This window comes from Mustela nigripes, chromosome 6 (genome assembly GCF_022355385.1).
Source record: "Mustela nigripes isolate SB6536 chromosome 6, MUSNIG.SB6536, whole genome shotgun sequence".
In the NCBI taxonomy this organism is placed as follows: Eukaryota; Metazoa; Chordata; class Mammalia; order Carnivora; family Mustelidae; genus Mustela; species Mustela nigripes.
The window spans coordinates 107,958,364-107,984,912 of NC_081562.1; the positions used below are offsets into that span (position 1 = coordinate 107,958,364).

General features: G+C 43.8%; 1 protein-coding gene across 1 annotated transcript; it reads left to right on the plus strand.

Moving 5' to 3' along the window:
* The first annotated feature begins 16,415 nt into the window (after nt 1-16,415).
* Nucleotides 16,416-26,520, plus strand: PEX26 (peroxisomal biogenesis factor 26). The gene is made up of 5 exons (XM_059403960.1): nt 16,416-16,630; nt 17,921-18,061; nt 18,533-18,828; nt 20,858-21,004; nt 23,410-26,520. Exons 1-5 carry the CDS (start codon nt 16,416-16,418, stop codon nt 23,508-23,510), a joined length of 900 nt encoding a protein of 299 aa, XP_059259943.1. The 3' UTR covers nt 23,511-26,520.
* Nucleotides 26,521-26,549: the final 29 nt, after the last annotated feature.

The window sequence follows — 26,549 nt, forward strand, 5'->3', positions numbered from 1 at the left end:
GAATGTGACTATTTAAGATGCCTCCTATAAATAGAACCATTATAGTATTTGTCCTTTTGGTACTGGCTTATTTCATTTAGCATAATTTTTACAAAGTTCATCTATCTTATAGTATGTACCAGGATTTCCTTCCCTTTAAGGCTAAATAATATTCTATTGTATGTACTCTTAACCATCTAAAGCTTTTGATTATGGCCCACAATAAGTAATGTACTTTAGGGGTGCCTGGGTGGCTCAGTCCATGGAGTATCCAACTCTTGGCTTCAGCTCAGGTCCTGATCTCAGGGTCATGAAACTCAGCCCTGTGTCTGGCTCCACGCTCAGTGGAGAGTCTCTTTGAGAATCTGTCTCTCCCTCTCCCTCTGCCCGCCACCCCATGCTTTTTCTTTCTCTCTCAAAATAAATAAATAAATCTTAAAAAAAGAAATGTATTTTACATCATGACTAGAACATATGTATGTATTGATATTGAAATAATACATTATTAACATAATTACAGAATAATATATATTATTATGTTATTGAAATAAATGTTTTACCCCAAACCACCATTTCTACACATGATATTTCATTTCATTTCCATTCTGTTTCTTAAGAAAAATTCTAGTCACAACCTTTTTAATTGATTTCATGACTCACTAATGTTTTGTGATCCCTACTTTGCAAATAATTGGTCTGTTTGACACTGAAGTTACCCAGGATGATAGCAAGACTTGGCATAGAGTAGAAAATTAGAAGTTTGGTGCCAAAGTCTTCAATGAATAAGGAGGGACTAAAACACAGCTTCATGCATTTATCTTTGTGAATGGCCTGTAATTTCAGGACAATCTATTAATAAAGGTCCAAACTATCATTTCTGGTATAAACAGGATAATTCATGGATTTGCTCATTTTTTCCAATGATCTCTAGCTGGAACGGGCTTTTTGCTTTGATTTATTCACTGCCAGTGACCATTCCACTCCCTTTTTCTGTGGAAGGGAAGAACCAAATAAACTGCCCTTCCTCATATTCCTAGATCCCCACATCTGATCTGGTTAAGAGGAAGAGAGGAGGGAAACCTTGGCAACAGGTGACTGGCCTCCAGAACCTATGGTACTTCCACAGCCTCCCCCTGTTTGACAGCTGCAAGAATACCCCAGAGGGAGAGGCAATGTCCACAGGAGATGGTGGGGTGGAGTTTAGGCTCAAGGCTGGATCCTGGGGATAGGCCTTGCCAAGAGAAGAAAGTAGGGTCCTGGGAGCAATGACGATCAAGGGTCAGGCCTCCCACTGAATGTCTGTGCAGTGAGAAGAGAACAGGGGCAACTTGATGTCATGATGGTCCGAGAAGGCCACAGGATTTTGCTGTTGTCTCCCTGGGTCACCACACTCCCAGCTATTTCTGTTAAACATTAACACAAATGTCAGGAGAGCTTTACCCTTATTAATTAGCTAATCTCTGTGGTATTCCCACAGGATGAGGTCAGAAAGACTGACATCTTGGTAACAATGAAGAAATAAGCAGGGATGAAGAAGGAAATCATAGACAAATTCATATATTCATCAGATATTTGCTGAGCAATCACTGGAGCCATGTGCATCATTAGCTATGGAAGATATGATGTGAATAAGACACAGTCTCCCTGCTTTTTAATGTCGACCTAAGCTGTGGGGGTGGGGATGATCAGACCAAGCATTTTAAGTTAAGTTAAGGGCATGGAGTTTGCCAAGATCTAGTGATGAGAAAGAAAGTCCAGAAAAATGGAATTGAGATTGCTCATATCAGGACTGGACAGCTAGGCAGGGAACGATCTTGCCAAGATTTTGATGAAGTTGATTTGGACAATGGGAGTCACAGAGAGCCCTCACCGATACCTCAATATTTAGGTTACATTTCATCTTTGTAACTTTGCAAGATTAGTGGAATGGGAATTTACTTATTCTAATCTCTCCATCCTTTTAAAAAAATATTTTATTTATTTGTCAGAGAGAGAGTGTGAGCACAAGCAGCGGGAGTGGCAGGCAGAGAGAAAAGCAGGCTCCCTCCCAGCAAGGAGCCCAATGTGGGACTCGATCTCAGGACCCTGGGATCATGACCTGAGCTGAAGGCAGACACTTAACCAACAGGTGTTCTGTAATGCCTCTATCCTTACTCCTCACTCCCTTCCTTGATAAAGGAACTGAGGGTCAGAGAGTCAGTAACTTGTTCTGTGTTACCCAGAAAGAGAACCCAGTTTGGAAATGGTGCCAGAAGCCAACATTCTCCTGACTGAGGAAGAAAGGGAAGGTTGACATCCAAGAACACAAGATACTCTCTTTCTGGCAATCCAGAAAGGCACTAGTGTCTTCTTAGCCGCCCAATGAATACTGAGGAGAGCCTTAGGGTAGAGGATGGCAAGATGTGTGGGTGATGACTGGGGGGGGGGGGGGGGGGAGGTTGAGGGAAGGTGTGAGAGTGTAGGTAGAGAATTTTCCAGGAAATGGGTGTGTTAGTTAATAAGACAGGTGGTTGGCCTGGAAAATAGATCATGGCCTTACTTTATTTTACCTCACTGATGGAGACCTGGTTACTCATTGGGCCAAAGGCTCCTGGCCATTTATTTATTTAAAAAAAAATTTTTTTTTTTAAGATTTTATTTATGTATCTGACAGACAGAGATCACAACTAGGCAGAGAGGCAGGCAGGGCAGGGGCGGGAAACAGGCTCCCTGCTGAGCAGAAAGCCTGATGAGGCGCTCCATCCCAGGACCCTGGGATCACGACCTGAGCTGAAGGCAGAGGCTTTAACCCACTGAGCCACCCAGGTGCCCCTCCTGGCCATTTATTAATTCAACAAATGATCATCATGACTTCACTGGGTTGGAAGTTGGAAATACAGAAATAAAATAAACAGCTCTTCACCCTGAGGGAGTTAATAGTTCGGTGTGGGATTCATGTAAGTAAACAGACAGTTAGCATGCTAACTAAGCTACAGCTAAGTATAGGGTGCTCCAGAAATACAGATAAGGAGGCACCTGAGAGAAGTGAAAAGGGATTCAGGAGAACCTCCTCAGAGGAGATGATAATTGAGCTGAACTCTGGAGGGTTAGTTCAGTCCAGGAAGTAGGAAAGGGCTCCCAAGAAGAGGGACTAATTTGCTCAAGATCCCAGGTTTGGAGAGAGCAGGGTTGGTCAGGAAAATGGCAGAGGGCTTTATGCCTGGAGCTGCGGGTGTGAGAAATAAGGCTGGGAGGGTTGGTAGGGACTTACCCTGAAGGTGATGGGCAAGCACTTCCAGTAGAGGGGAAGAGTCCATGCTCCTCAAAACAGTCCTACTGCTGGGCCATCAAAGGGCAGTGAGTGGCTACAGCTCTCAGTCAGAGCTGCATCCTCTCTGAGCCTAGGTGTATGAGGAAGCTGCACAGTTGTGCCAGCGGAAGGGAAAACAAGAAGAAGGCAGGTGGGGAGACGTTCTTGGCCATCATGACGGAACATAGCTATGGTATTCCTGGATAGATCAGAGGATCAAAGGATCTGTCCACATACTTTGAGACTACCATGCTAAAGTCAAGAATTTCTTCACTGGTTCTTAAAAATGGGCATTTGCAGAGTGGGGCAGGGCAGCTATATGTGCAGCTGTATGCCCATTGGGTTTAGTGCAGGAACTAGAGGTTAATATTATTCCAAATGCAATGATTATATTAGGAAAGGAGGAACAATGAGAGGCTGGAGAGGTAACACTGTTGGAATTTGGGTACATGGCTCATTTTGGATTTACTGGGTCTGCCATGTCTGAGGGAGTGTGGAAACAGTATGACAGCCCAGGAGAACATTTTATTGCCCCGACTGCTACTACTTATTATCTTTTAAGAAAGATTTTATTTACTGTTTTGTCAGAAAAAGAAAGCAGGAGCTGCAGGCAGAGGGAGAAGCAGGCTCCCCGCTGAACAGGGAGTCTGATGTGGGACTTGATCCCAGGACGCCGGGATCATGACCTGAGCCAAAGGCAGATGCTTAACTGACTGAGCCACCCAGGCACCTGCTACTACTTATTATTGAGAATGTAAAATGGATCAGACTGGGCAGAGGACATACTAATCCCAAACATACCGCCCTCTTGCCCTTTCCTGGGCAAGCAGACTGTTGTTCCCTGTTCATGCAAATTCCCTTCTCTGTGTGGCTTGGGGGGGGGGGGGGGGTGGAAGAAGGCACAGAGGGGAATGCCATTTTCTTTGAGTTTATTCTGCTTTCATCTGTTGCAACGACACCATGGTTTCCCCAAATTCAGGTAGAAAGTTGGGAGACTCCTTGGTGAGGTGCTTAAATAGACATAACTTAAATGGGTGGTTATAAAAAACAAGTAAATGGGTGGTCAGTCTGTCTCAGGGGCAGAGTATTCATTAGACACCCTTCCCCTGCCCCGCCCCCACCACCATAGTTCTGCTCAGCAGCTTGCTGCCCTCCTGAGGCCCATAGACTAGCAGTACTGGGATATCCTACAGGAGAATGATGACAGCTACAGGGCAATCTCCTAAAACCACCTGCAGCTCAGCTACCTGAGTAGTTCTTTCTCCACCCCACTCCCCCGGCCCCGCCACCCTTCTTCTTCTAGTTCCTTTACTTCCCTCTTGTGCTCCACTAGGCAAAAGGATGACCAACATTAAGTGCTTCTTCCCTTGCCTTCTCGCTGAATCTCTCTTCTTTCTGTTCTCCCTTCCAGTTCTCTGTCAGCTGATGGCCCTAATCCCCACTGATTCTGCAGCCAGTTCAGCTGGGCTTTAAATCTGAAAGGGAAGGAAGCTTCTGAGGCACTATGGGCAGGCCTGTGGGCAGGTTGGTATTTTATCCCCTAAAATGTTAATCAGGGCCTCTGCTATCACACACCTCCAGAGGCACCCTTTGCCCTGTGGTTTACGTGATACAATAGGGGATGCCTTTCACATATGGCACAATGTGAATGGTGCCCTCTGGAATTGTGCCACTTAGCTGCCTCGATTTCATGTGGGACTCAAAAGCCTGGGACTCAAAGAAATAAGTCTCTTGGGGAAAAATGTTGGACCCTGGGGAAGACCGAGTTCTCTGACTGGATAATGAAGCCTGTGAAAATGCCTCTGTGCGTTTAAATTCTCCAACGACTGTTAACCTGAGATTCAGAACCTTCTGACATAGAGACCTTACATTTTTCCAATGCTCCTTCTCCAACCTCACCATCCACTACTCCTCCATATGACCACATCTATGGCAGATTGATGATCTGAACATGCCATGGTCCATCCTGACAGCACACCTTGCTCCTGGAGTTCCTTCCATCTGGAATGCCTTCTCTTGAGATCCAAATCCTATTTAATCATTGGCACTCAGCTTGCATCTCATTCTGCTGGGAAGCTTTCCTTGTCCATTCCAGTTCAGTGATACCTCTCCTCTATTCTACAAACTCCTTTACAGGTCTGTTCCCCTTATCTGGCCCTTTACATTAAATCATAACAAACCACTGCTTAAAAACAAGTTTCCCAATGAGAACTTTGTCACACTTTTTACCCTTATAAGGCCTTGTGTGATTTGACCTCAGACTAGTTCTCTGACTTCACTTCTCCTTGCTCTTGTCCTCATCCAATTCCTTCTAGCTGCACTGGCTTGCTCTCAAACTCACCAGGTTCATATCCTTCTCAAGGCTTTGCACTCATTGTTCCTTCTGCTTAGAGGACTCTTCCCCCAGACATCCAGGGTCTACCAGACAGTAAAATCTACAAGGACAGAAGCTCTTGCTTTTGATGTATTTACCACTGTATTCCAAGTGTCTTGAGCAGCGCCTGGCCCACGATGGGTGATCAATTAACTGATAACTAAACATTGGATGAAAAGTGTAAATAATAGGTTCTTTGCACTGTCTTTTTCTTCCCTTTGCTCCCTTATTCCTTTTGTATCTACCCAATCCCCCAATCATAAGCACCCTGAGGACAGAAATCTGGTCTTATGACTTGTTTTCCTCTCATCATCTAGCTTAGTGCCTTGAGCATCGGTGCTTTAATAAGTGTTTGTTGACAGAATGAGACAGAATGGGGGAAAGAGTTCTTTCATGCCTTTCCCACCAGGCAGGCTCAGCTGGCTCCAAAGCAGAAAAAAAGTAACCCTTGTCCTCCCAGGGCTGCTCATGCTTGGGTCCAGCAAACCGGCCCCCCAGCCCCAGCCTCTGGAATGTCTGCTCCTATCACAGCAGGGCTGCCCTTTACTCAGAAATCTTTCTCTCCATCACCACTATCACCTTCCGAGCTGGTTGGGCTCCGAGGAAGGGTCTCTGACCTCCTAGAACTGAACCAGCACATATCCAATCTTAGGAAAAAACAGGGTTCTGCTAAAGTAACTGTTTGGTTTACAGAGTGAGATCTTCTAGCAAAATTTATTAAAAGATCATGACTTTGGCTGCTATATTTCAAAGACCAGGCAGACATTTAGGAGATAAAGTTAAATATTTCAAACTTACCTCATACTCCCTCTTTCTCTCCCTCTCTTTCAAGGGTGAGCATTCTGTTCATCTTCCAAAACCCAGTCCTTCTCCATATTTGGGAATCTGGAATGGGCACTAGGGGCACAGCCCTGTCTCCTCTGTGTCTGCTGGGAGCTGTAGTTCCCAACAAGAGACAGCTGCTTTTTTTTGGCAAGTGGGTTGTCCTTCCTCAGGAGTCGATGTCTATAAACATACACAGGGGTGGAAGGGTGTTATTAGGAGGCTTGCCTTCTATTTTCAGCTCTCTGGTTTTATGCAAGGTACCACTCTTCTGTGGCTCGGTCTCCCTGCCTGAAAAATGGGGATAATTATCTCTCTCTTTTCCTGGCTGCCAAATTGTTGGGTGGGGTAATTAGCCAGCACCCATTAGATGCTTTGAGCTCATTCCAGCAGGGAGTGCTTTATAAATAAAAATTGTTATCTTTAAAGAAGAAAATATCAATTTTCATTGCCTAATTGCCTCCTCAAACCAACTCTGCCTGTATGTCAAAAAGATGCTGTTTAATTCCTTGTATATACCTCCCACTTACCCTGCTTTTAATGGTTTCCCTGCATCCACTCTATTTTGTTTCATCATCTCTAGTTTCATATTATCAAGAATAAACACTCTCTCCCTCCTCTCTGGAAGTAAAGGACAAGATAGACCAACTCTGCCCTCTATCCAAAGCACAAGAAAGCCATGAAGAAGGAATGATTTGGATCTCCACAACTTCATATCTTCGCAACTAGCACGTGCATGTGACCAAGAGGTTGGTCTCTGTGGAAGAGACTGACTTGCTTCTTCTGAAGAAGAAAGAGATTTCAATGCAGCAGGAAGGATTTTTGGAAGATCTTTGGAAGAGTGCCCTTCTCTGGAGAGCTGAAAGATCATTTTGACACTCAGCACCTTTAATCAGAGGAATGTGTTTTATACAGCATTGCACTAAGGTTGGTATAAAATGTTGGATGATGCATTGATTAAAAACGGAATGTTGGGGTGCCAGGTGTGGGGGAGCGAAGTCAGTTAAGCGTCCAGTTCTTGGTTTTCGCTTGGGTCATGATCTCAGGGTTCTGGGATTGAAAGCCCCCTCCTATTGAGCCCCTATTGTTGCACTCAGTAGGGAGTCTACTTGAGATTCTCTGTCCTTCTGCTGCTTCCCATCCTCTAAAAAAAAAAAAAAAAAATTCAAACAAACAAACAAACAAACAAACAGGGAAAAGGGGCACCTGGGTGGCTCAGTCGGTTAAGCATCTGCCTTCAGCTCAGGTCACGGGTCCTGCGATTGATACCTGCATCTGGCTCCCTGTTCAGCAGGAAGTCTGCTTCTCCCTCTGCCTCTGCCTGCCACTCCTCCTGTTTGTGCTCTCTCTCTCTCTAATAAACAAATAAAAATTAAACAAAACAAAACAAGGAATGTTAAAGCCAGACACATTTGGATTAAAATCCCACCTAGATTTGCTGTGGAAATTTGACCAAATTACTGCCCTCTAAATCTTAGTTATAGTGTCTCTAAGACAGGGATTGTGAGGATTACAGGAGATGATGTACAGAATGGACTGAGCACAGAGCCTGGCACACTAATTTCTCAATATATATAGTTACAACTATTATTAACATGTTATGTAAGTGTAGTTATGACAATGCATTATTTTTGCATTGTGGATACTTATCTGACTTTCAATCATCTTACTTTGTGATAATCATATAAAGTCATGTAAAGATGCTTTTTAAAATTGTAAACTACTACACCAATGTGAGGTATGATTAGAATTAAACCCATAAGAAAGACAGATGGACTCCCCAGAGTTTTCCTTCCAGCTTCAGGATGATTCAGGAGTAAGTATGTACAAGTGTTTTTAGCTACAAAGAACTATAAACTTGTGAATTGTTACTAGTCACAGCAGGATTATTTGTTTCTTGTTTTACTTAGTAGGTAATAGCAATATTCCACTGGAAAATAAAAAGAACTCCTCTCACATACTGGGAATGAGTAAGTTGGGCGGCAGGGCAGTGTAATTATGGATAATGATGTGTATTTTTGGAAGAATGTTCATCAAAATGTTCAAAGTTGTCATTTATGGGTAATGAGATTTCCAATGGTCCTTATTCTCTTATACTTTTCTGTCTTGTTTGGATTTTTTCACCCTGGATAGGTGTAATTTTAACAAAAACAGTTAAAAGACAAAAGAAGAGCAGATATCAAACAGGCAGATCTCAGGCTATAAAACTTTAGCAGCATCTATTGTATGGTCCTTTTACCCCAGAGAATGATTTCTTACACAGGGAAAATGGAAGTTCTGGCAATAAGGAGAAGTGTGTGAACATGGTAAAGACAAATGCCTGTGAAAAGGAGTTGGAGGGGAAGGGAATCCCTCTAAGATATCCCTGAAAGGAGAGGAAGAGGTGACCTTTCACTTCTGTTTATTTCCTGGGCTGTAATCACACGGTAGTTTCAGTCATAGCCTGTGTACACATGAGTCTCCTAATTTGCTATGGTAACATGTGATTCCTGTTTTTCTCCCTCTATTCTTTCTGGTCCCTTAGACCTGGCTGTCAGGTAGGACTAGGAACTCACCTCCTCTTTCATGCGGCTCACGTAATCACCCTTTGTCATGACTGATAGGAGGAAGGGTGTGGTGAGCCTACTCAGAATCCGCTCTCACTGTCCCGCTATGTTTTAGACCAGACTCAAAGGAACAACCTTCCCAGGGAGCCGTGAAATAAAAGGGATAGTGACAGAATGCCTTACCATTCATGATAATCTTTCCAGAAAACTTCCTACAGTCAAGTCCACACAAGCTTGGACGTGGCTTGTGTGTCATGAAGCCCAACCCCAGTGAGGACAAAAGAGTGGAGCTAGGGGGATGGGCAGTTCTTCCCTGTTGTCTGAACAACTGTCTGCAGAAAGAACTGAACGTTTTCAGATTTCAGCATTGAAGCCCACGTTAATGTGGAGCCAGGAGCAAGCAGGGCTGCCATGATAGGACACGTAGGTCATAAAACCACACAACCCCAGAGGGCGGCATTCACATGGACTCCGTGTGAAGGACACAGCCCAGAGCTGAACTTCAGTGAATCCCAGGAAGGGTATTTTCCCCTCCCACTGAGCATACTGATTTGCAGAGGGAGAGGTCTTTATGACAACAGACTGGAGCTTCTCTGAGTTGTCCTTAATTTTTGAAATAAACTGACTTGCTCTTGGTTAAAAAATATGGTCAGATGTCTGTTTTCCTCACTTTAGTAACTTTTTAATGTTCTTTCCAGTGTTATTCTTACTCCGCTCCAGAAACAATGGCTACATGGGTCAGAGCATTTATGGACCATGGCACTGGGCTAGGGGTGGGGATACCAAGAGGCTCTTGAGATCATTGTCTGAGGATAATAATTAAAACAAATGCAAAGGCAAACTGCAATTCCTTTTACTTATTTTATATTTGTTACATTATTGGTTTTAGGCCCTGGACAGGTGGAACAGTATTGGGCAAATATTTGTTTTACTTGCTGTACTCAAATAGTGATTTGACAATTATATGCATTCCCAGATGCTCACTACTTGTTTTATTTATTTATTTATTTATTTTTTAAATCGCAGCTTCTTTGAGATTCTTACCATACCCTTCCTTTGTTACAGCCTTCACCTGGATGAAGTTAAAATTAAGATTTCTGGAAACCTTCCCAACATTTCTCCCTTCTCTGCCATTCCTCAAATACTTTAAGGTATTTGGGTTTGTTGACTCAAAATTGTACTTCAGAGATAATTTCAGGAAATCACTTGGGACATAAATATTCTCTCATGGTTCTCAACCTTTTTTGTACAAATGGTCGCTTTTAATTGCCCTTCCATCAATACAGTGTTTTGGAATGTCTACTAAATAAAACCTATTAACAAGTAAGCATGGTAAGTGTAAAATTTCTTCTTGATTAAAACTGTTGAGAACCCTTCCATCCCATTTTCCCCGGAAGGCCTGCTAGGGGTAAAAACTACAGGTTTTGAGAACCATTGCTGTTCTCCACGGAGGGGAAGGAAGAGAGCCCTGGGGTGGTGGGGGTCAATGGCTGGCAATAGCTCCATGTGCTGCTCTTCCCAGCTAGTATCTGCACATTAACAGTGACCAGGATGCCATAGATTACCCCAAAGTATGATTAATGGCAGGCATTTCTGTGCTAGTGAGGAAAACACTTTTAAGTAAAGGTGAGGTCCTTTCTGGGGCAGCATTGGTAGGGCAAGGAATGCTGCCTTCTTTGGCTGTGTAATATCAGTCTATTGCTTAACCTCCTCTGGCCTCAGTTTCCTTGGCCATATGTAGTATGATAAGCCTCCTTACAACTCTAAAATTTTATCACTCAAGGTGACTGAGGTTATTTGACTATTTCCTACGAAGTAAGAAGAGACCACAGGAAGGAACATTGCAAATTCCCATGGGCAAGAAGCTAGGCCAGGGCTATTGGTACCTGGAGTCACCTTTAGGTGTCTCTCTTTTTTGTGGGGTTAATATCTCCTCAGCGTCCAACCTTTTCACACAGTGCTGACCAGACAATGTTAAGACCAAATGATGCAGAGCAGCTCAGGAGAGGTGGGGTCCTTCCTGAACATTGTGTGCTTACTGCTTTATGCCTATTGCTAAACCATGCAAGGATCCTGAGATGAGTGAGACTCTGTGTCTGCCCTAAGGAGGGGCACAGCTGAATATGGGAATGACAAAAAAATCTATAAGAAGACCTGGAAATTGGGAAGGACAAGAAGAACAGCATAAAAAAGCAAAGCACAATTGGGAGTTTGAAGAAGTGGTGATTAGATTGCATTAGGTGTGATCAGGAAAGTTTTCAGGGAGGAGATAACATCTTTCCACTCTTCCATCAGAGAGCCAAGGCTGACTTATTTCTAGTGAGCAACCATTACTTGTTTCATTTTTCAGGTTTGGTCTGTCATCATGAAGATCTCCTCGGATTTCTCTGAGTTAATCTTCTGACTCCCATAGTGGGTGAGAAATGGTGGACAACAGGTCTCCACAGAGTGACTCCCCTAGTCACCTTCAAGTGATGAAGAGGAGCTCTAGTGGCTCTTTGAAGAAGGTTCTGGGCATGGGATCTTGTTAGAAATCTCCAGTAACCATGTCAGCTTTGCCACTGAGACCAAATGTTTGAGCTTGGGTGGTTTCTGAGCTTTAGTTTCCTATCTATAAATAGGAATTATAATAATAATATATCTGTCACCTTGTTCACAGGTTGGTTGTTAAATTCAAATAAAATAAGTGAAAATATTTCATAGGGCCAGTATTATGCATCAGTTAAGAAGAAAGACTCTAGAGCTAAACTGCTTGGATTTAAGTCCCGGCCCTTCTTTGCGCTTCTGTGTGACCTTCGACAAGTCACTTAACCTCTCTGTGCTTTGGTTTCTTCTACAAAATAGGGATGACACTAAGACTTATATTATAGGGTTGTTGATGATTATAACAAGTTTAAGTGTAAAGGACTCAGAATAGCACCTAGTACATAGTTTATACTATACTATATAAATTGACTGTCTTATTTTTATAAAGTACCAAAGAGAATAATTATGATCATTACTTCTTAGACACAGAAGCAAAGTAAGAATTCTGCTCTATCTGTATGGACAGGAGCAAATATGAAGCATTGAGTTCTGCCCTGAATACCAAGTCCAGGCTTTAAAAAGAGCCATAGGGGCGCCTGGGTGGCTCAGTGGATTAAAGCCTCTGCCTTTGGCTCAGGTCATGATCCCAGGGTCCCGGGACTGAGTACCGCATTGGGCTCTCTGCTCAGCCGGGAGCCTGCTTCTCTGCCTACCTCTCTGCCTACTTGTGATCTCTCTCTCTCTGTCAAATAAATAAATTAAAAATAAATAAATAAATAAAAAAGAGCCATAAAGATGCCAATGAAGGTCTGGAGTGAGGGAGCACACTTGGCCATCCTGGAAAAATATTATCTCTACCCTGCTAATATTTATCTCTCTGGTGTGGGTCTGGTCAAAGGTCCATATTAGGTATGATTCTATTCCACAGGAGCTTTATCATCAATGTCTCTGGCTGAAAGAGATCTGTTAGAAGGGTCAGCTATGGATGCTGTCTATTGTCATAGAACGTAGAATCAGCTTGAAGAGGGCAGGCCAGGATGAACACTACTCCCCTGTGTAAGAAAGAGTCAAGTCAAATTCTAGATCAGAAAGTAAGATTGCAGAACTTTGAGGTGGAATGAGATCCTTTCTTCTCCTTACTCACTCCCTGATATATTATACCAGCTGGCCTTATATCAGCCTGAACTGTTTCAGAGATTTAGAGAGCTCAATAGGCCATTGTCGCATGGTCTCTTCTGACCCTCACAAACATCCTATGTGGCAGGTGCTGTTACCCATGTCCTCAGATGAGAAAACTGAGGCCCACAGGGTTTCAGTGACTTTCTAGAGGCCTGGTGACTGGTTTGGTCACCAAAGGAACCAGTATTTTAACTGGGGTAGTTCATCTTCTAGTCTAGAGTTCTTTCAGCTACAAAAATACCAACTCATCATCTGCTGAAAGCAGGCAGAGCAAATCCGCATTCTCAGATTAAGGCAATGCATTGATAGACTGTGCTTGGGTTGGGCTCAGAGGATGGCTCATATGCGGATTCTTCATCTCATTTACTCTATTTTCCTCCAAAGAAACTATTCCGATAATACAAATATTAGCATGGACCAGACCTTAGATCTGGTCTTACAGATCAGGCCTTTTTTCTGGTTCTTGATTTATCCCCAGGGGAGGATAGGTGCTTTCAAAGATTGTGTTGTGAGCTCTGAGTCAGAAAGACTGGTTCGATATATATAATGTCCGTTCACTCTCGCTCAGGTAGAATGAACTTGCTTGTGTTTAGGATTGTTGTGTCTTAGCCTGAGAAATTCTGGGTACATTCAGACAGGGGAGACAGTGCAATGTCACAATGATGGTTGAAGAGTCAATTTGTGGGCTTAACAATGCTAAAGGTTAAATGGTTACATACAGACCATTGAAGTCCTGTTTAGTCAAAAACTGGGTGAAACACAGAAACAGAACACAATTATATTTTTACGTGATTTTTAGCAATCTCCCCTCCCCCGAATCTTGACCTCCTTATGGCAGCCATACCTCTAAATAGGCAAGTTTGGTTCTGGCAGGTCTGCTTCTTTTAAGGCTGTGCTGCCATCTCCTGGGACCACTTAGAAATAGCAAGAAACTCCTTGTTAGAATTTAATGGAGTCCTTTCGAGGCAGTAATCGAGGTGGTGCTTCTGGAAATGATGTGGCGTGGTTGCACCAATCTCAACCTGCCTAGTCCTGCTCTGGTCTGTTTTCTGATTCTCCTGCTGCTTTCCTGATTGTTCCGGCAGGACCTCTACCCCTGCCTGGTTCTGAGAACAGGGCTTTTATTTGCAGTGCAATAATAATAAAATCTGAGTTAGAGCTGGTAACTTGATTCTCAGACTGAAGCACACTTTCCAGGGATCTCTGTTTTCATCTGGAGTTTTCTGTGTGGGAATGAATACTGGCAGGCAAGGAAGAGAGATGTAGGGTGGAGCTTCTCACAAGCAACCCTGAAGATATGTTGGTCCTAAGGGCAGTGCTCCAAAATGAGTAGTGATCGTGCTGACAGAGCCTGGTCCTGAGCAGAAGGTCCACATTTCTCTTTGTTCTGCTGGCAACCCTGGATTTCCTGTTAGAAGACAAAGTTAAATGTAGAGACCAACTCTACCTCTCCACTGCTGTCATTCCCAATCTCTCCTCTTTATTTCTCCTCAGCATTTATTATCATCTGACATACTATTGTTTGTATTTCACTTGCTTTTTAAAAATGTTGTTTTCTTGGGGCTCAGTGAGTTAATCTCTGCCTTCAGCTCAGGTCATGATCTCAGGGTCCTGGGACCAAGCCCTGCATCAGGCTCTCTGCTCAGCAGGGAGCCTTCTCCTTCCTCTTTCTGCCTGCCTCTTTGCCTACTTGTGATCTCTGTCAAATAAATAAATAAAATATATATATAAAAAAAGGAAATTAAAAAAAATTTTGTTTTCTTTCACTATGACACAAACTCCACAAAAGCGGTTATTTTTGTCTCTTTTTGTACACTGTGGGATCTGCAGTACTTAGAATAGGGCCTAGCACTGAGTAGGTGTTCAAAAAGTATTTACAAAGGGGTACCTGCGTGGCTCACTGGGACCTTCGGCTCAGGTCATGATCTCAGGGTCCTGTGATGGAGTTCTACATTGGGCTTTCTGCTCAGCAGGGAGCCTGCTTCCCTCTCTCTCTGCCTACTTGTGATCTCTGTCAAATAAATAAACAAAATCTTAAAAAAAAAAAAAAGTATTTACAGAGTAAGTGAAGTCCTGACTTCATCACCTTATACGGTTACAGGGTCCATACTTCTCCTTCCTCAGAGTTTGATGGATTTCATGTTTCTGCCTCAGCTTTCCATGAGGACTTTCTGCAGAGAGCTGAAAGCCCAGCAGATGGGTGTGTCTCTATCTAGTGACAAGGGAAGAGGATATGTGGTACTAACCACCATTTACCCCGTGCCAGGCCTTTCTAATCACCAGAGGAGTAAACAATCCTAGAGAAGCTTTATGAGGAGTTCAAAAGGTAGGGAACTGAGATGAAGCTAAAGCTGAGAGAACCTAGTATAAATTCAGCAGCGTCTGGGTGAAGCACATAGTATAATACTAAATGTAATTTATGTATCTGTGTAAATTTATCAAATAATAATTATTGTAGCTCTCTAATTTATTGAATACCTGATCTGTTCTAGCACTCTATTATACATTGCATTACACACTGTGTGGGTTTGTTTTCACAATATCTCTATTTTACGAAGCAACAAGGCTCAATGAGCTTATGTATTTATACGAAGCAAGGAGGCTCAATGAGCTTATGTAACTTACTTGGGCAATGATTTATACATTCTCTGAATAGAAAGCATAGACTAGCCCTGTCCTGCAGAATAGAATAGTGGTTAAATACAGGGCTTTGAGCAAAAATAGCCTTGTTGACTTAGTTTTTGCCACCTCTTGTTGTGGGACCTTCAGCAAATTGCTTAAATAAGCTCCAATGTCCTCACCTGCTAAATGGTGATAACAGTTGTTATCTCCCAGGGTTGAGGGAAGGATTAAATGAGATAGCACAAAAAGCGCTTAGCGTAGAGCTAGGCCCCGTAAAGCGCTGCACAAATGTGATTATGCCTGGGAAAGCGGAATATAGAAGGAAAAGTATCCAGCTCTAAAGTTTCCTTTCAGTGCTTTTCCTGCTTTTAGAAGCCTGCTCATAACTTCACCTCCGTTACTGAAATTTCCTCTGCCTTTGCTGGAACTGGTTCGTGAGAGGACCTCCCCATCTCACAACACATCCTCTGCTTTGTTATTTCCAAAAGCTTTGGTGCCAAGTTTGTTTTCTCCGGGGACAGAGACAGTTTCTGTGGCGTGGTATGCTGGGGGTTGTAGTCCGAAATTCCTCCATCTACCTCAAGAAGGCGACTGAGCCAAGAGCCAGAGAACTACAACTTCCAGAGTCCTCCGCGCCATCGGGACTCCATGAGTCTGCAGGGGGCTGCGAGAGCAGGAAGCATGTCGGTTACCTTGTCCCGCGCCTGCAGTGAGCGGCTAGATTCATGAAAAAGAACCTGGAACGGCCCTCCCCGGGGCTAAGTTGGTATCAGTACATGTCGTGGGGCCAGAGAAGATAGAGGCAGGTATTCCAGGGATGTAGCTATTCTGCAAATCTGAGGTGTGAATTGGTTCCCTGTGTTCAGTGTCTTGAGCTGGAGCATCTGCCCGGCTAACAGCCTTTGCCTTAGACATGTCTACTAACTTTTCCTTCCCTAGGACTCGGCTTCGGGAAGGGCTGTGGGCAAGCGTTTGAGGACTGTCCCTCTTCTCCCGGGCCGACGCGGGATATCCCGGAGACCCCGGAGAGGCTGCCACTCTGATGTCTGGAGAAACAGGCCCTAAGCCCAGGCTGGCTATGAAGAGTGACTCCTCGACCCCTGCAGCCCCCCTTAAGGGTCTCGGGGCGCCTCTCAGGAGCAGCGAGCCTGTACACGTCGCCCCGCCTCCGTCGACAGCCGTGGTTCTGCTAGAGGAGGCTGCAGACCTCTTGGTGGTGCACCTGGACTTCCGGGCGGCACTGCAGACCTGCGAACGCGCCTGGCGGAGCTTGGCCAAAGATGATGCGGGCACGTACGTGCTGGGCTCCGTTCATTTCCGGGTGATCTTGGGGACGGACTCAAGATTTGGGGAGTTCTGTCATTCCACATTGCTCATAAGGAGCCCTCTCTGATAAGCTGGTGTGCCCATTCTACAGAGGAGGAAGCTGAGGCACTGCCAATGAGGAGGAAGCTGTCAAGTCGGGTAACAGCTTAGTGAAAACCCATAGCCAATTCTTTTCTCCCTATTCCGGTGTAGAGTGGCATGATGGGAAGATAGAATGTCTACTAAGACATTCTAACCCTAATTATTTTGGTAAGCAGGATCAGTAAGCAGGTGGTGGAAGTCCTCTCCTAGGTACAGTCTTCTCCCCCAGGTTGTTCACTTCTGATCTTGGTTGATGAATGGAAGTGGAGTTCACAGCAGGAGTAGTGTTCTGGGACTGTTGAAGGACTGGATTAAAGTATCAATCTGATGAAAACCTTGGTCCTGCATTGCTCTTTCTAATGCTGTTAGCCTCTTCGGGAAGTTGAGGGAATCATTTCTCTGTGGATAGTAATGTTGATTATGGCTACACTTTAGGGAGGTGGGTTGAATAGTCAAAGCTGACCCCAGAGAAGGATTAACTAGGGAGCCCTGGCTGTGTTTTAGGGGGTTGAGTAGGGCTTGTGGCAGTAAATGCTAGAGGCTGTGATTTGGGGTTCCTGGAGGTACCTCACTTGGTGGTGCTAATAGGCCAGTTGTGAAGTTCCTATACCTACACTCAGGCAGAAACCTTGCTCAATCCCCACTTCTTCACTGAAGCAAACTCTTAGCTCCAGCTCTTTCCACCCACACACCTGTGCTGCATTTCACCTGGGTACAAAGATGTGTGATAGGCAGCAGTTGAGTTGTCTCCAGATTTATAGGAACTTTGAACTCCTGGGGGAAAGGGCAGTTTTCTCTCTGTTGGGGCTAGTAAGACCAGTTGTAATTTGAGCTCCACTTAAATACTAATGGGGAGGATAGAGGTGATGGCTACTGAGTTGGGAACTGTATGGGGGGAATGGTCCCAGGGTGGTAGTGGGAATGGAAACAGGGGAACCATCCATCTTTCTTCCTTTGAGAGTGTGTGAGAGCAGGGGGAGTGGCAGAGGGAGAGGAAAAAATCTCCAGCAGAGTCTACACTGAGCCGAAGCATGGAGCCCGGTGCAGGGCTTGATCCCACAACCCCAAGATCATGACCTGAGCAGAAACCAAGAGTCACCTGTTAACTGACTGAGCCACCCAGGCACCCCTGGAGGGGAACCACTTCTAAACCTGAATTGGTTTTTCTGCTGACAGTTCCTTGGAGGTGAAATGCTCCCTGTGTGTTGTGGGGATCCAGGCCCTGGCAGAAATGAATCGGTGGCAGGAAGTCCTGTCCTGGGTTCTTCAGTATTACCAGGTCCCTGAAAAGCTACCTCCCAAAGTCCTGGAACTATGGTAAGTCCTTGTTCTGTTTCACTGGGTCAGTTCAGAAACAAGAGGATTTTCATGTCCTTTTTTGAATCAGTGCCCAGTATCTTCTCTTTACCCCTTCCCTACCCTTTCCCTCTATATCTAACTCTTTCCCTGGTTTTAAAAATTTTTTTAATTAAAAAAAAATTTTTTTTTTAAACCTAGCTATAAAGGATGAGGAAGAGAGAATTTAGGAGTTGGGTAGAGGAAAAGAGGAGGAGGGGGACAGTGGGAATAGGAGATGTGAAGTGGGATGATAGAAGTGGAGTCCTAGCTGACAGAGCTTCTTGCTACTTCCCAAGAATTCCTAATTCTTATCAATATTAGTATCCCATAGGGAAGGCCCAGAGGACACAGGGGAAGGATTGGGTGGGAGAGGGTGGTAGTAATGAGAGGTAAACCGACCATGGAGCACTGACTGTTCCTTTTTTGAAATTGGATTATTTGGGTTTGCAGTGTTCTTTTATACAGCAAAATGCAAGAGCCTGGAGCTGTGCTGGAAGTGGTCAGTGCCTGGCTGCAAGACCTTGACAATCAGGGCCTTCCAGAATACAGAGCTTTGGCAGAACTTCACCTGTACCGAGTGCTGCTGCCTCTGGGCTGCTTGTCGGAGGCTGAGGAGCTAGTGGTGGGTTGTGCAGCCTTCAGTGAGGAAGAGCGGCTGGACTTACTCCAGGCCATTAGTAAGGCAAGGCAACAGCAGAAACACCAACACTCGGGCACTGAGGAGGCCCAGAAGCTAAACCAGGAAGGTAGGACATTATTCTTTGGTGGCCTCTGTCAAGTGGAGTTGTGGGCTCTCCCTTATACTTCGGGATTATCATGACATTCCTGGGAGCTTGGGAGCAATTATTTGTATGAGTAATTCCCAAATCACAGAATAGGAAACCTGTTGATTGGATTAGAAAGCGAAGCCCTGGGCGCCTGGGTGGCTCAGTGGGTTAAGCCGCTGCCTTCGGCTCAGGTCATGATCTCGGGGTCCTGGGATCGAGTTCCGCATCAGGCTCTCTGCTCAGCAGGAGCCTGCTTCCTCCCCTCTCTCTCTCTGCCTGCCTCTCTGCCTACTCATGATATCTCTCTGTCAAATAAATAAATAAAATCTTTAAAAAAAATAAATAAAAAGCGAAGCCCTGTCTGTAGTTGGCGGTGGAAGGAGAATCTCTGGGAGGTGTGGCTGAATCTCAGAACCATAATTCTGGTCTCTTTGAAAGCCAACTTCTCCTTCGGGTCCTGTCACTAGATCTCTTGTCTCGATCATGCTGGTCTGAGTGGGATGTTATTCCTTCTTTAAAGGCTGGCCCAAACACTGAGGTATGCTGGGGGATAGCAAAAAAAAAAAAAAAAAAAAAAAAAAAAAAAGCTGACACAGTAACTTGGTAACTTGACTTAGATAAAAATTACTTATCTTCAGCTTGGGCCCCACCACCCAACCTCCTGTCTGCCTTTACTTCCTAAATCTCCTGGGTATGTTCTTCAGTGATTGATGTTGCCTTTTAAGGGGCAGCCCATCTCTGCCCATTGGAATGCAGTTTCACACAATGGCTTTTTAGGGAAACCATTTTAAACCCAACATCATACACCTGACTTTTATCCTACATGGGATGCCTACATAGGGGTGGGTGTGGGGGTTATTTTGTTGTAAAGGATTTTAAAGGTCCTCTACTTCAGACCCTTCCTCTGGTCTTTGAATTTTTTCCATCCTCTTTTCCTCAAGTGATCCTATAGTCTATGCAAGGATAGAAAATTTACTATCTCCAGTAGCATCTCATTCCATGTATGGGCAGTTCTGTAGAGAAGTTCTTCCTGAAATTTAAGTTTTTTTCTTGGTAGTTTTTAGCCACTGTTCTTTGATTTTTCTCTTGGTGTGTACAGAATAGGCCTGATCTTTTTTTTTTTTTTTTTTAATTTGTGTGAGAGAGAGAAAGAATGAGTGAGCACAAGCAGGGAGAGGAGCAGGCAGAGGGAGAACCAGGCTCCCCGCTGAACTGGGAGCCCCATGTGGGACTCAGTCCCAGGACCCTGGGATCATAACCTGAGCCAAGGGCAGCCGCTTAACCAACTGAACCACCCAGGTGGCTCCTGAGCAACCCAGGTTGATCCTTTTTTTTTTTTAATGAAAGTTCTTTAACTATAATCCTGTTCTCCAAAGTGTCTTTTCTTTGTGTGCTACAGAGCATGAACCTGCTGATGTAGAATCCTTTCTTTGAAAACAGGTTATTGGCTTCAGGAATTTCCTGTGGCTACCAAAGCCCTCTGCCCCTCCATCTCCTAAGGAGGAAAGGATGGGGAAAAGGTTTGATGGCAAGTTCAGAGTGTTCTGTCAGGACTTGGCACCACTTGTATTTTAGTTGGTGGTGTTCATATTTACAACCTGAGTTTTGAATTCTTCACTATATATATTAAGTGCCTCTCTGTTTCCTGCATTAATGTGATAATCAAGAACTACTGCTCTTTGTAACTCTCAGTACATATCTTAGGCCAAAATATAAAGAATGCTATAAAATAATATTTAAAAAATACACCAGATATGCCAGGTTTACCTAGCTGAGTAGATGCTGTCTCTTAAAACTATCTTCTAAGGAGATGACATTCTAGTGATGTAGTCTGTCCTTAAAATATTTTTGGAGCTTTTGGAATCTTTTTTAGAACCACTTAATGAACTACAGGAGTGAACTAGTGTTGTTACCTTTTGTCAGCTTTCATAATCTTGCTCAAAGCTCAGAGTGGGGGAAGCTGTTTCTCGTGGAGTTACCTGCAGGTATGCGCTGTCTCCCTGACCAGGCTCCTTCTCCCACAAGTTCCTGTCACTAATGATGTTGCTTCGCCGGCTTTGGGATTCTGCAGTGAGCCACTTCTTCTCCATGCCCTTCAAAAAGAGCCTCTTGGCTGCCTTGATCCTCTGCCTCTTGGTGGTAAGGTTTGATCCAGGTGAGTAATGAAGCCTGTCGTCTTTCCTGCCCTTCCTGGGGAAGGGACTGTTGAATAGGGGCTGGGCCTGTGAGAGCCCTCCTGGGGATGGAGGCATCTCCTGTCCACTTCTCCCTGAGTCTCTTCCATAAGAAGGGACTGTTGGACACCAGCAAGAGCCAGCTCAGCCCACCCAGAAGAGAATAGCCCTGAAGTCCATGAGAGCAGTCTGGAGGAAATTCACTCTATTCCGTTGACCCTTGAACACTGACTTTGAGTCATTGTCATCTACTTTATCGGGAGGGTGAACTCTGACTAGAATGTGAAAATTTAAAAAAAAATTATTTTTCCTCATCATAATACCTAAAAAAAAATTGTGGTAAATCATAATTGAAATACATGTACATTTTAGAAAATGTAGAAAATAGAGAAAAGCATAAAGAAGAAAACAGAAATCACCTATGAAGTTTGTTATTGTAATAGTTATACTTTCAGTCTTTTTCTATATGGATACAGATGCAATTTTGCATGTTATAAATATCTTTTTTTTTTTTTAAGATTTTGTTTATTTGTCAGAGAGAGAGAGTATACACAAGCAGGCAGAGAGGCAGGCAGAGAGAGAGGAGGAAGCAGGCTCCTTGCCAAGCGGGACTCGATCCCAGGACCAAAGGATCATGACCTGAGCCGAAGGCAGCGGCCCAACCACTGAGCCACCCAGGTGTCCCATGTTATAAATATCTTTTAAAACATGGCTTTAGGTGGCTAAATAATATTCCAATCTGCAGAAACTTCTGTGATTGATTAATAACCCCCTATTGTTGAACATTTTGATTATTTCTTACTCCGTTTTCTGCAGAGCTATGAAGTAGACATGAGTTCCCTAAGTGCTATTTGGGAACAACCCTTGTTATTTCCTGAGAATTAATTCCTCGAAATTAAGTGCTGGACCAAAGATTAAGAGCTCACCCTTTTAGATTTTTATGTTTGTGTGTTACTCTATGTGAGTTACAATATAATCTTTACTCTTCTCATGAATTTAGACTTAGAATAGAATTATATAACTTTGAAAACTGCAGGAAAAACTGGAAACACTTATTCTAGTCCCTTCCTCCTTTTTTTCATTCTTTTTTTGATCGAGAAACCCAAGAAGAGAAAAAAGTAACTAGCCCACGGTCACACAAATAATTTGTCTATTTTTAAAACTGCCAGTTCTTGGGACGCCTAGGTGGCTCAGTTGGTCAAGCATCAGACTCTCGGTTTCAGCTCAGGTCATGATCTCAGAGTTGTAGGATCCAGCCCCACATGGAGCTCACTTGCGAGCATATGTGCATACATGTTCTCCCTCTCTCAAATAAATAAACAAATCTTTAAAACAAAACCTGCCAGTTCTTGATTTAATCTTTAGGTCTTCCCCATTTTCCCCATTCCCCTTCCTCTTATTTAGTGAGCTTTTTTTTTGCATAGCTCAGAGTTGTCCTTTTCACTTTGCTGAACACTGAGCAGAAATTTTCTCTGAATAGCTCTGTTTGCTTAAGGAAAGCGTCACTTGTAGTTCTCAGGAAAGCTAAGGATAGTTTGTGTTCATTCCTGTTCACTTGCAGACTTCTACTTTGTTCCACAGAGACTTGATAAAAATTTAGATTTTTTTTTTCCAGTGGTTCTTGTAAGTCCTGCTCTTCTGAGTGGGAACAGCAAAGGGTAATTTGAGTATGCGGCTTGCCCAGCTGCTTGGAGCCTAACCATGCTCTGGACTGGAGCTGCTGACCCCCAGTGGCAGATTTAACTCATTGCAGTGGTGGTTCTGTGGGAGAGGAGAGCCCGTGATTCGGCAGCAGCTAGAACTCTGAAGGAAGGATATAAAAAGAGTAGACTGTCGGTAATTTTCCTTAAAAATAACATTTTTCTTTTTAAGAAAGAAAAAAAATCAGTTAAAAAATCGGTAATAAGGAAAAACTAACCAATCAACTCAGCCCTAATTCTAAAGAGGTAGATTGTACTTTATTTTTAATATAATTAACTTAGGATAAAAATACAAAATACTGTCACTTGACTGCAGGTTGAGAAGGTATGAAAAAGAATGTAGTGAAGTCTCTTCTCAAATTTATCTTCCCAGAGGCAGCCACCATTATCAGTTTGTTTGTGTATGTATCAGAAAGCTAGGCTAAAATATGTTTTCTTATTCTTAGCAAACTTAAGGTCACTGTAATCCAAGTGAAGAAAATATATCCCAGAGAATATATCCTAGAGAAAGTGAAGGTTTTCTTTATTGTTGGGAAGGGAAGGAAGAGCAAATAACATTAAGCATCAACATATGCTTTAAAAAAATAACCCGTACTTCCATTTCCAAGGGATGGGACTTGAGGCTGAGGGGAAGAAGAGGGGAGTAAAGGCAGGCATACTGACAACAATCTTCCTTCTTCCTGCAGCTTCTCCTTCTTCTTTGCCCTGCCTCTACAAGCTGGCTCAGCTCTTCCATCGGATCCAAGAGGCCATGTTTTCTCTCTACCGGCTTCCTATCCACGATTGAGTGACTTTTCCCATTCCACTCAACCTCTATACTCCCCAGGTCTGCCATGACAGAAGCAGAGTAACTCATCCATGGTGGCCCTCCTATTGCTGGCTGTGGCCCCACAGGGGTGGGGCCAGCCCCAATTCTAGAAAGAGTTGATCCAGTCTGGTGAACTATGTTTTGCTGCCCGAGTGTTCTCCCCTTTGCACCCTAGTTTGGCTGGTGTTGGGTAGGTAATGCGGGAACAAAGTAGGGCCAGGGAGCACGAGTCTTCTGGAATAATACTCCCTTATACCAAAGGCCCCTTCTAAAGGAGGGGTTTGGGAAAGGAGAGTATATCCATGAAATATTCCATCTTCTTGGTAAAAGCAAAGGATTGGTTTTTTAGGTCAGAGTGTAAGGAAGCTGGAAGTTCAGAAAACTCTGATGGAATGACCCTTGGCCTTTCACTTGTGTGGAAAACTTAACCTCTGAAAATTGTCTCACAGGTCAGGCCCTTAGTTAGGCAGAGTGAAGATCTGAGAGGGCCACTTATTTCTCTTCTCTGCTCTTCTCCACCAGATCTGTGGAGAGGAGCATAGAGAAGTTATTTATCAATATACCATTCCTGTGGTTTCACAGTAGGCTTGAAGCTGCTTGGGTCCTCTCTTTTCATACCAGGACGTGGCTTTCAGAACCACCCAGGTAACTGCTGAAAGCAAAGTAAGGCTGCTCCGCTCTTCTCACTGGGTAAAGTGATCTTGTTTGGTGCTTCTTGGGCTTCAGCTCAATTTTCCAGGTTGTCAGTGGCCAAGTCCTGCTCTATTACACACTCAGTATTCCTGTGTTCTCTTTCTTCCTTTTAGTTCCTTCTTCCTGCTCTGCAATGGTATTTTTATACTTTGTTTGATGGCTGTCTAACCAGGTTCTGCCTACCCCCTTGGTATATACCGTTGCTGGTTCCTCTCCCCGCTTTCTGTGTCCTGTTGTTCTAGTTATAGTCTATTCTTTGTATAATATGCAAATTTTTCTGCTTGTGTGGCCTTGAAAAGTAGGTCAGCCTTAGAGGCTGATGAGCTGAAAATGGAACTGGGTAATCAGGTGAGCTGGAAGGGATGTATGGAGGGAGTTGGCCAGAGGGGAGATATGGGTTTTGAAGGCAATGAACAATCCATTGTTAGGAGGAGGAGGACACATTGGGGCCATAGCGTTTGGGTATTTGAAATGTTTCAGCGTTTTCTGTCACCAGCCACAAGAATCTTACAAGTTTCCGTGCAAATAAATGTAAAACACTACTATGCTGTCGGAATTGTAAAAGGATTCCAGCAGGGGCTAGCCTTTTTTGAGGCTGAAGGCCAAGCAAACTGCCCCCTGCTGGGTCTTCAGGCGTTGTTGATGCCAGGAATAGAGGAGATGCTTAGTAGTTTCCGAGAGGCTGGTTTTCAGGCCTTCCAACTCAACAGTTTGTCTTTAGTAAAGCGGGTGGGAAAAATAAAACCCAAACGCCTTTGGGAGGTGAATCCCTAGGGCGTAGTCCACCTCTGTAGGAAACAAATCTGTATTTTTACATACGGACTTTTTTTTTTTTTTTTAAAGATTTATTTATTTATTTGACAGACAGAGATCACAAGTAGGCAGAGAGGCAGACAGAGAGAGAGGAGGAAGCAGGCTCCCTGCTGAGCAGAGAGCCCAACGTGGGGCTCGATCCCAGGACCCTGGGATCATGACCTGAGCCGAAAGCAGAGGCTTTAACCTACTGAGCCACCATACATACAGACTTTTAAGTAGAGTTAAGAACCCTGAGAAGAGGAAAAGAGACAGGTAAGCCTTGAGATCTGTTGGAATGATTTCTCAAAATGAAAATCTGGTCCCTTTCTCTACCCTAGAAAAAACTCTTTAATGACTTTGCATGCCTCACATGGCATTTCTTCTTAAATTCTTCATGGAATTTAAGGCCCCTTAGGTACTGGTTTCAGCTAATCCCTCCACTTTTATGTGGGGCCTCTGTTGCTTACGCACGCTGCCCTCGGCCCAGCCAGTCATGGTTTTCTGAACATTTCATGTTCCTTCACACTGCTGTATCTTTAGCACCTGCTGTTCCTTTTGGAAGGCCCAGCTCCCACTTTTTGCCTGGTTAGCTCCTCAAATTTCCAGACTTACTCAAGGGTTACTTTTGGGAATCCTCTCCTGATGTCTACTTCCACCTTTTTATGTTAGTGACCCCATAGCCTTATAATTGCAAAGTCCTTTGTTACCTCCAGTAACTGTGAGCTCTTTGATGCTGGGGAATGTGGCTTGTTGCAGGGTTTAAGAATCAGTTTGGATCCCTGCTCTACAACGTATGTGACTGTTGGAAAGTGACCTATCCTTTCTCAGCCTCACTGTCCTCATCTGTTAGTTATTATTTCATAGGGACTTCTGGGCCTAGCCAAGCACATAGGAAATATGAAGCTATCAGAGGTGTTTAAATTAATGAATTGCTATAGCTGTCAGGACAAAAGGTCCATGTGCTTTTGGTATATTTTGTATTGTGAAAAGTCTGAGTAAAAAGACCTGACTATACCCAACTCCTTTTTCTGTCTGTCCCGTGAAGTTCTTCCATATTCAGCTTCTAGGCCTCTAGGTTCTCTGTGTGATGTTCGTCTTGAACTCTGCCATATTGTCTGGCAACCAGCCCCAGCTACCTTCCTAGTCAGTCAAGGAACTCAGAACCAGAACTGCTCTGATAACTTTGATATTTTCTAAGAATGGAGGCTGGTATTCATATCAGTCTTCAGGTCTGACTTTAATGAGGTCAGAAATGAAGGGAGGGCTTCCTTGTTACACTTAGACCTGTGCTGTCCAACATGGTAGCCATTAGCCACAGGTGGATTTTGAGCACTTGAAATGTGGCTGGTACAAATTGAGCTGTTCTGTGAATGTAAAATACTCACTGGATTTTGAAGATATAGGACTATAAAAATGGAAACTCAATAATTTTTATATTGATTGCATGTTGAAATGATAGTATTTTGGGTATGTTGGGTTAAATAAAATCTATTAAAATTAATTTCAGCTGTTTCTACTTTTTTGTGGGGT